This window comes from Phaethon aethereus, assembly GCF_964289735.1.
Source record: "Phaethon aethereus genome assembly, chromosome: 25".
Classification (NCBI taxonomy): Eukaryota; Metazoa; Chordata; class Aves; order Phaethontiformes; family Phaethontidae; genus Phaethon; species Phaethon aethereus.
In genome coordinates, this window is record NC_138601.1 from 5,532,868 (window position 1) to 5,543,180 (window position 10,313).

A 10,313-nucleotide genomic window follows, 5' to 3' on the forward strand; every position below is an offset into this window, starting at 1 on the left:
TCGTCGCGTCCGTGTGTACCGGAGAGGCAGGAATACGCACGCCCCTTCCAGGCTGGCAGTGCCGGCACCGCGCTCCCGTGAACCGCGGCGAGGGACGGGGGAGTGCTGGGAGCCCAAGCGCGCCGAGGGAGCTCACCGGGCGCATCCCACCTGCCGCGGGGAGTGAGTCGGATCCGATTCCCGCTGGGTATCTCCCTGCTGGACTATACCACGGGCTCATTAATGCCCTGCCCAGGGCCGCCATCGCCGTCACCGGTGCGGCCGTATTTATTGCCCACTTCTCAGGGACTTCAAGAGCCACCTCTTCCCTCCTCTATGCATAAAGCCCAAGAAGTGGGGTGACCCACAGACCTTTCCATGACTCCCAACTCCCAGGGACCTGATTCTCAGCCAAACTGGGCCAGGTCTCTCTTAATGAGCCAGGAATTGCTCCCAGTAGGGGAAAAACAAGAGAATCAATAGAGACAGCTCTGGCTGCAGCCATAGGGACACACACACACGCTCGTTCATGTTACTCCCGGCAGCCACGCACGCTCTCCTCCACCATTACAGCAGTTTGCAACGGTTCACAACGCACTCCGCCTCTGGAGACCGGGATCAGACCCCGGGAAGAGCAGCAAAGCGCCCCACTTCTCGCTCCCGCTGCCCCAGCGAGCTCCCGCCAACCGGTTCACTGCGGGCAGCGTTCGCAAGCCGCCAGCACCACCGGTTTTGCAAAAGCAGAGTGCCCAGGTACCGCATGCCCTGCCTGTGCACCCCCAGTCATGCCAGGCGCCCCACGAGGACAAGACACCCCACGCCAAGGCCACGGGCACCTCTCCGCGTGCCCAGCTCCACCGCCTCTCGGGGGGCTGGAGCGAGGTGGGCCAGGCTGGGCGCACACCCGGGGGGTGCTCACAGTGCCGGCGGGGCCGCCGCAGGAAGGATGCTCGGCCAAGCGAGCCGGAGGCAAGACGAGCCCCCAGCATGGTGCGGGAATGCTGCATGCCCAGGCCACCATCTGCCCCTCTCCATGGCCCAAGACGGGGAGGGGGGGAGCAGTGTCCCCTGCAGAGGGACAGGGACACGGGTGATGATGCGGGGCTGCCCTGAGAAGACGGGGGCTGCACAGTGGGGCTGGCACGGGCACCATCGGGGGCTTTACGTGGCCCCATGTGCAGCCGGGGGGAGCTGGGTGAGCCCCCCCAGCTGCTGCACCAAAGGGCAACGCAGGGACGATGGCACCCACAAGCGAGCCTGGGAGTGGGGGGGGACCCTCAGAAAAGGGGAACATCGGGGGCTGGAGGGAAAGGGGGGGCTGAGCACCGCTGCCAGGGGAAAGGCACGATCGGGGGCAGCGGTTGGCGATGGGGGTGGGAGAGGGGGACCGGGATCTCGGGGTGGGGGAGCGGGCTGTTTGGGGATGGATGGGGGCGACACCGGCATATCTGAGGAAGGGGAGGTCGGGGGATCGCAGTAGAGGAGAGTGGACACCGGGATACAGGAGGGGACCGCGACGCCGGACCCGCACCCCCCGGAGGGCTGCGCGCTGCTCCGCCCCGCCGGACCCCGCTCGCCCCGGTACCTGCGGCAGGTGAGCCCGGCCCGGGATCCGCAGCGCCGACGAGCCCGGCTCGGCTCGGCTCGGCTCGGCTCGGCTCGGCTCGGCTCGGCGCGGCAGCACGGGCCGGGGGGGCGGGCGGGGCCGGGGCCGCTGCGCGCGGCGCGGAGCGGAGCCGCCACCTCCCGCCGCTGCGGCCGCCGCCGGCCCCGCGCGCCCGCCCTGATAGGGGCGCGGTCGCCATGGCAACCGCGACTCCACCTGCCGCCGCGCTGCGCCGGCCCGCCAGGCGGGGGCGCGCGCTCCCGGCGGGGCGGGGGGCGCCGGGGAACGGCGGTGCTGGGGGAATTCGGGGTGCTGTGGGGCAGGGCTGGTGCTGGGGGCGCGGGGTCTGACAGGCAGCCCAGGCCCGCCAGCCCTGCAGCAGTTCCCCGTGCTCTGTGGCAGGGCCATGGGAGGGGGGCTCCGGAGAGGCTGTGGGGCGGCTGCACTGTGCGTGCACACCCGCCCATGCACCCCCCACCCACCCCCCATAAGACACTGCTGCAGCACAGGGTGCCGCCGGGCTCCCCCCACCCCTCCCCAGCACCCTCGGGGGCTTTGCAGCCCGTGCGGGAGCTCCGCGACCCCGGCGCCATCTCGTGCAGAGCGCCCAGGCTGCCCACCCGGTCCTCGCCGGTCCCCCCGGCTCCCCGCGACCCCCGGGGGTGCTGCAGAAATGCATCAGCACGCGCCCCCCGAAAGGCTCGACCGGGCTGATAAAAATCACCGGGATTTTTTAATATTCTTTTTAATCAGCGGGAGCTGGGTCCGAGCATCTGCGGGCAGGAGCGGGGGCTGCAGCAGCCCCGGGGGGCCGGGCCCGGGCGCCCCGCCTGCCCCCCGGCCCCCGCTGCGCACCAGGCCCGAGGCCGGCGCTGCGGAGCCGGCCCCGCTACGGAAGCACTGTTGGCAGCAACACGCGCAAAAATCCGCGCCGGCTGGGAGAGCCCCCCGCGCTGCCCGCGGACCTGGCCGCACAAACCCCCATCCCCGAATTGCAGCCCCCCGGGGTGGCCGCACACCCTGCCGCAGAGGAGGGAGGCAGCCGACACCCCCACTTTGTTCGGGGAAACTGAGGCACAAAGCCAGCTGCAGCAAACCGGCACCTCCCCAGCCTGCCTGCACCCCTGCCTGCACCCCTGCCTGTAGCATTGCTCCTGCCCTACGCAACACCAACGCACCCAGCAGCGATGCTTTAGGGGCTCTCGGCGAGGCCGGGCCCAGCTTCGCGGGTACGTGCATCTGCGCTGGCTGTTATTTATTTATTCCAAAGTTGGATTTATTCTGGGCAGCTGCAAATCTGCTGCTGTCAGGCAGCCACCGGCACGTTCACGCTCAGCTCGAGCCTTTGCCTTTTCTTTTTTTTTTTTTTTTTCCCCTGCAGCAGAACTGGACAAGCTCAAATCCAAGCTTTTATACACTTTTATTTAGACCTGAAAGAGGCATGTTTCTGCTCCAGCTCCGCTGCGGTATTTAACCCCATGCTGCAGCTTATGAGCTGCAAGGCACCCGAGCAGACAGGGCTTAATTGCGATACAGCTGGCATACATGCATTTAACTGGTTACGAGCAAGGGAGGGTTTGTAATCCCTTATTTTCTGGGATTTATAATTTTTCTGTGTAAAAACACACATTCCCCGTTGGTACGCACCCTCTGAGCCCCGTGCTGGAAAGCACATCTAAAAGCAATGTGGATATTAGTGAGAAACAGGGAGGGGCGAGGAGCTCACTCCCTTAAACCATCATATTACTCTTTTTCTAAGCGTTCCTAACTTTCTAAACGTTCAGCATTGCGCACCGTGGGGGTGGCCCTGGCCGAATCGCATGTCCCAGAGCATCGATGCGCAGGGAGATGAGAAACCCGGCCACACCGTCCTTCTCCTGCTGGATTTACTCCTCCCGGGGCAGGATTTACCCCGAATGCAGACCCAAACGTGCTCCATCAGCCATCTCGTCCCCATTCCCATTCTCCTATTGTTAACGTGCCCATTTAACACATTCTCCCATCTGGGTTTTAAATTAGCTAGTGGCCGCCTTGGACTTCTCCGCAGATTTGCTAGCGGTCTGCTGGGTGTTGGTACAATTATTTGCCTGGGTTTTTTTTCCTGTTCCATTATATATACGTACGATTAAAATTAATATTGCGCTCACTTTCCAATTCCTATGCATGAGTACAATGGCGTTTTGCTGTGGGCTTTGCCACGCTGAAAGGGATGCTGACATTTATGAAATGTTTCTATTCACCTCTGATTTTGTAAACTCTCTCATACGTAATTTAAAAAAAAAAAAAAAAAAAGCCTGTGATCTGAAATACCTGCCAGGCTCCCCTAGAATAGCAAAGCAAGTTTCAAATGTTTCAGGCAGGCCCAGAGTGCTGTATCCCAATGTCATTTAAAGGTTGGCACCCGGGGTTTCCAATGTTTCTAGTTTCATTTTCTCCCTGTTATTATTTACCGCCCGCAGGGAAAATGAAGAAAAAAGAAGAAAAAAAAAAAAAAAAGAAAAATACCATTGGGGGGGGTATTTTCTTTCCCCACCAGTTGCAAATCGGTGATGCTTGTGGCTGGGCCGATGGATGGAGCTATGCCCCTGGCCAGCACCCTGCCCAGGGAGGGACGGAGCCAGCCCAGGGCCGTGGCCCTGCACGGCCACGCAGGTGACCCTCACCCCTCTGCAACCCAGCCCCAAAGAAACAGGCTGGGTTTGACCAGTGCCAATAGATGCCTGGACCCCCCCGGTTCCACTGGGCACCCCCAACCCCGAGCGAGGGGGTTCAGAAAATCCAGATCATCTTTCACCTTATAAAAATCCTCCAAAGCTTATCAGACCCCGTGTCAACGGGAGCTGGATTTTTGTATAGCTGCTGCTTATGACAAAAAAAAAAAAAAGTCCTTAAATCGTTATCATATTAAGGGAAAGATTCCTGGTTATTTACTGAGAAATATCACTCTGCGGCTAGAAATGTCACTGCTCCCTCTCGCAGGCGGCCGCGCGGATACGGACCGTGCACCGCGCGCGGCGCCCAGCCCCGCTCGGGCTGACGGGGACGGCAAAGCTGCCATCAATAATTAGCCCTTAGGCAAAAATCTGGATGCTCGGCTGGTGCAAATCACCGCAGCCCCCCTCCCCGATTTGGCTGCTCCCCTTCGCATCCAGCCACAGCCTTTTTGCAAGGAGAGGGGCTGCGGGGCGGGGACCCCCCCCGGTGCTCCCCGAAGCAGCCTGGCCGGGCGAGGGAGGGTGCAAGGCGAGCGGCAGCTTGGAGGAGGCAGCGATGCCGCTGCGGCTGCCTCGGCGCGGGCGGCATGCCGGGGCCCTGCCGGTTTTCTTTACAAAGCTGCATTTCTTTCTGCCGCGCTAGGTCTGGGAGCCGCCGCCTCCGTCCCTCCGGGAGGCATCTAGTTGGAGATGATATAAGATTTCCTCCCAGTCGCTTCCTCCAGCTGCTCCGCGCTTACCCTCCCCTGTGCCTTTTTATAAACGTGCCGGTTTAGGTGGGGATTTATTGCTGCCCCGACAGCCCCAGGGCTGGGGCATCACTGTTACCCGGAGGAGGAGAGGTCTGGGCTCCCCAGCACCCTGGGGTGCTGCCCGGCCGGGGGGGCACCCCTGGCCGCACGGGATGGGTATTGTCCCCAGGGACCATTTAGCCCCCGTGAGGATGCCCAGGCGCGTCACCCGCCGTCCTGCTCCGAGGACCAGCTGGTCCCTGGGGGAGGATCAAGCCCCCCGGGGAACACAACCAAGGGACATCCCCACACGGACGTGGGTACCAAACCCCCGGTGCCCCTTGCAGCGGTGCCGGGGCAGAGCCACGGCCCCTCGCTGCCTCTGCTCGTCCCGCCCCGCAGCCCCCCGAGCTCACCGGCCTCCCTGGCACCTCGCCGGGCAGCCGGGGGGAGATACCTGCACCAGGAGCTGCACCGAACCCCCCGGCTCAGAGAGCATCCCCGTCCCGGCGCCTGCGCCGCTCGGGTCGGGGCTGGCTGCCGTTTTGCACCAACGTCCTCAGTCTGGGGGAGTCCATAGCACAGAGGAGAGCGCGGGGGCTCGGCGGCCGGGCTGGGATTTAAGCAACCACCTGCCCAAACAACGATTAATGCTAAACCCTCACTCCCCGGCACAGACACCCGGGGATGGGCTGTGCCGGGGCACCGCGGGCTGGCGCGGTGCGGCGCCGCAGAGCTGCAGCCGGGCTAGGGGTGAGGGCCGGGGCGAAGCTTTGCCTGGGCAAACTCCTCACTCAGACCTTTCGTATCATGCGCGCTAAGGCGCCTGCTTCCGAGCTGGGGGGCTGCAGAGACGTGGGGAGCCTGGCAGAGGCTTGCGGGGCCGTGCAGCGCCCGGCACGCAGCAGGGTTTGCCGACACCGGCCCACGGGTCAAGCTGCCCCTTCCCCGGAGAGGTTGGGGTTTGCAGTCCAGCCGAAACCCACAGAGACCTGGGCTGGGTGTCACCCTTCCGTGGGTCAAATCCGAGTGCCAGCTGCCCCCCGTGGCCATCACACCCACCCCTCTGCATGACCTCTGTATGGAGAAATATCCCTCTCCTCCCCACAGCTGCCAACAGCCCGTGGGATCGAATCCACCCGTACGGCAGGATAAATCTGCCTGGGACCCCCCAGCCCTCTGGAGAGAGAGGGGTGCTCCCCCCCGGGCTGGGGGCTGCTCCCCTCCGGGGCCACTGCAAGCGGCTACCCATCTCGTGCGCCATCTGAGCCCCTGGTGAGCCCCTTCTCCTCCGGACAGCCCCAAAGGGAGAGCTGGGGTCCCTGTCCCCCCCCCACCCCGAGAAGACGCCCCTTACCTGGTCCCGCATGCGCTCCTGCTGCCCCCGGAGTGCCAGCGCGTGCTGCGGGTACTTGTTCTTCAGGTGGTCCATGAAGGCGTCCCGCTTGCGCTCCATCTCCGACTTCTGGAGCCCGGTGAGGGCCTCCAGGCTCTGGGCGGCGATGACGGTGTGCCGGCGCTCCGAGGTGTGCACCAGCCCTACGTTGGAGAAGCGCCGGGTGCCGTTGCCCAAGGTCCGGTATTCCCGTGGGTACTCGGCATCGTCCGCCGAGATCATGTGGGTGCTCGTCCTTTCGGGATCTGCACGGTGGGGGGGAGAGCAGAGCGGGGTCAGGGCTGGACCTGGGGCGGCCCCACTGCTGTGGGGCAGAGGTGGGGTGCTAAGCTCTGGGGACGGGGAGGGGATTTTAAGCTAGAAGTGACAGCTGAGCCTAGCTGGGAGCTGGGTCATCCCTTCCAGGGACACAGCCAGCGGGTTGGTGGGTGCAGGGTTTGTCCCCCCGCGATGGCAGCGGCGTTCCTGCCCCCGGGGCTGGCGGTGGCAGCGGGTGGATGGGGCCGGGGGCGGCAGGAGGGATGGAGGGGCTGGCATGCCACCGACACCACGACGTTCAGACCGAAACAGGAATAAAACAGCGTTGGGTCATTAAAACGGCACAGACAAGACACGGGAGCCGGGCACCGCCCCCAGCACAGACAGACAGGGACACGGACACACGGACAAATCAAAAAGAAAATGAAATGGGGGCCAGGGCAGGGGAGGCTCGTGTCTGCCCGTCAGCACCTGCACTGTGCCACTGCCCTGCTGCCAAGCCCTGCCAGAGACCCCCACGGCAGGGGGAGACCCCCACGGCAGGGTCAGCCCCCCGTCCTGCAGCCGCTGCTGCCAGGAGCCGGCGCAGCCCTCGGGCACCAAACCCGGCACCGCCGCCGCATCCCAGGGATGCTCTGCCCCGTCCCAGCCCTCCTCACCCCGTCCCGGCTGGGCAGAGCGGGCAGCGAGCGCGGGCAGGGGGGCAGGCAGGCGGCCACGCGCGCAGCGGGGTGGAAGGGACTCGTCCCTTTGCTGAGCGCTCGCTCGCTGCACTGGATTTTAATTTCCAGGGAAGTAGTGCCGAGCACGCACCGTGGGAGCAGTAATGAATGCCTGGAAGTCCCCGCATGCTGCCAGCGCCTGGCACCTCCTCGGTGGCTTCGGGGTCACCCCGCGGCCCCCAGCCCCTGCCCAGCCCCATGCCCGCTGCAGAGCAGCCCTGGGACACCAGTCCCCACCCCAAGAAGCTGCTTTTGAGGGTCTCGTGCTGTCTGAGCCCGTGTCGCACAGCCCTGGGCTGCTCCCGGCCGCCGCCGCCGTGCCTGCGCCAAGGCCACGAGCTATCGCCGCTGCCACTGACTACTTTGGCAACTTGCAGCAAGTGCGTTGCAGGGATTCACCGTGCTAAGGCTTTCCTTTTTCGCTCGCCATTTAACCTTGATCCATTATTCATCTCCCTCCTTGACCTTTTTTCCCCTTCCTTCCTTCCCAAGCTCCTGTTAAGCAAATCGTTGAGGGTTTTTCCTTTTCCCTTAATTATTTATCAGCCCAACATATTAGCTTTATATCAACTGATTGTGTTATTAATGTCGGACAGGACTCCAGCACGTGCTACAGACCTAACTCCTCTGCTCAAGGTCACGCAGGGGGTTTGCTACAGGCCAGGAGGGGACACCACGCTCTCAGCAAGTGCCACGGGGACATCCTTACCCCTGCCAAAGCTGGATCCCCTCCAAAAACCAACCAGCCCAGCTCCTTTCCCCCACGGCTCCATCACCAAGCGTGACCTCAGCCAGGGAACCGTCACCCCCATACCCAGAAGACGGCAACAGAATCTGAGCGAGAGCTGAAGCTCCCGGCCCCTCCCCAGCTCAGGCTTCGCTCAGCCGGGTCCCCGCGGCACCGCCGCGCAGGGGAGGTGGTTGGCAGCGTATCAGTCGCGTGCAAAACGCCCCGAGACCCTCCAGGGAACGTGGCACAGGAGCGATGTCAGAGCGGACACCTCGGTCCTCCCGCTGGCAGAGGAGAGGGCAGCGCTGAGCGCATCGTCCCGGGGTCGCCGGGCACCACCGGGCTGAGGAGCCTCTGCTGAACTCCAGCACCGCCGGGAAATGCAGACGGAGCAATTTCCCCCGTACCCCCCTGCGGAGCCCCAGGAGCTGCCTTCCCGCCGCTCCTTTCCCATAACAGCCCCCCATAACAGACGCTTCTCGCTGAGGGTTTGCTGCTACCAGGCAGAAAACACCGTCCTGCCCTCGGCCGGTCGCTCATGCGCTCGCTCTACGACGGCAAAGCAGCGGAGACGCGCTGGGGAAGCCACGTCCAGCACCCGGCACCCAGCCCAGCCCCAGCACCGGGTGCCCATGGGGTGCCCATCCTCGGGAGCAGCCGGGGAGCTCTCAGCTCAGGGGCCGGGGGAGAGGGGGAGCGGGACGCCGGACATCCCCCGGTGCAGGCAACGTGCCCAGCGTAGCCCACCCCACCAGACCAGCCCCTCCGCAGTGCCGGATCCAGAGTGCCACTGGGAGTCCCAGCCTTGCCGGGTCCCATCGGAATGGCGTGTCTGGGAAGGCTATGAAAGAGGGATGAAGGGTCACCCTGAAAGCCCCCAGCTGCAGCAGCGGCAGGGCTGGGAGGAAGGAGCTGCAGCTCTCCCTCGCTGGGGAGAGCAGCAGGGTGGCAGCGAGGAGGCCTCGAGCTGGAGGAAGGCGCAGGGACGGGGGCTTGGGCGTGCGAGAGGGGCTGGTTCCCTGCAGCCGCCTCCCCGGTGCCTCCACCAGCCCCGGGTTTATCAGCCCTGGGGTGAGGCCACGTTCCCAGCTTCTTCCCACCCTCCTCCTCCTCTCGCTGCCAAGCCACGCATCAGCATGCAGCTCCCCGCTCCCTAATTACATGCTCCGAGAGTGGAACGCGCCAGCTCGCTCTCTCTCAGCTGACTACTAAAAAGGATGATTTGAACAGCCCTGCAATCTGCACAGGGTCAGAGCAAAGCTGGATGCCGTCGAGGGCTCTTCCCCTCGCCGGTGGTGCCGCATCCGCTCCCGCATCCCTCGGCGGGCTCCAGAGCAAGCTGGGGGGAGGCAGCCCCAGCACCACAGACCCCGATCCACGAACCACACTAAGGTGAGAGGAGGAAAAGCCACGGCAGACACACGTGTGCCTGTCCCCACGTCATTCACCTTTCCCCTCCAGATATCCCAGCCCGGAGCGGAGAGAGACCATTTGACAAGGGAGCAGCCAACAACTGGGGTACAGGGGCTCCTTCGGAAAAGGACCTTAAACCACCCACGGTCGTGCTTCCCTGGCACTATGTATGAGAAAAGGGCGTTAATCCTTCCCTCCTGGCCCCACCCCAAGGGGATGATTACATCCCGCCACCCAAAATCCCCCCACCAAGTTGTTTCTCCTCCTCCCACGCAGAGACGGTGCACGGCTGCCGGGCAGCGGTACCCCCGCATGGGCTGCCCCGCTGCCGGCGACGGCAGCAGCAGAGCCCTGGAAAGTGCTTCCCGGGGCTGCTTCCAAGTAGGTCACTGGGGTGGGAGAGCCGGTGGCCGGAGCCCGCCCGGGGTCCCCATCCCGGCACGGCCTCAGCCCCGCCAAGCGGGGTGCCCCTCCGGGCCGTGTCCCCCGCACAGGGACCATCCCATCGCTTACCCGCGGGCGCAGGACAGCTTCCACGGCGGCCGGCAAACTGCTTCAGCGGGACAGGGGACGCAGCCCCCGGGTCTCCAGGGGCTGAAGGCGGCTCCTTGGCTGGGCGCAGGGCTCCCACGACAGCCAAAATCCCACGGTAAATCCTGGCAAGCCCCTCTCCAAGCAGCGGGGGGTTAAGGGAGCGCGTCTCTCTTTGCCGATTCATCCATCCATCTTCCTTACCTGCCGGCAGAGGTGTCACCCGTGCCGGG

General features: G+C 64.3%; 1 protein-coding gene across 1 annotated transcript in view; it reads right to left on the reverse strand.

Moving 5' to 3' along the window:
* SRCIN1 (SRC kinase signaling inhibitor 1) overlaps positions 1–6,671 on the reverse strand; it is a 44,084-nt gene extending 37,413 nt beyond the window's left edge. The window contains exon 1 of the mRNA XM_082010789.1: positions 6,388–6,671. Coding sequence (XP_081866915.1) covers positions 6,388–6,648 — 261 coding nt within the window. The 5' untranslated portion in view covers positions 6,649–6,671. The remainder of the gene's footprint in view (positions 1–6,387) is intronic.
* Between the last annotated feature and the right edge of the window lie 3,642 nt (positions 6,672–10,313).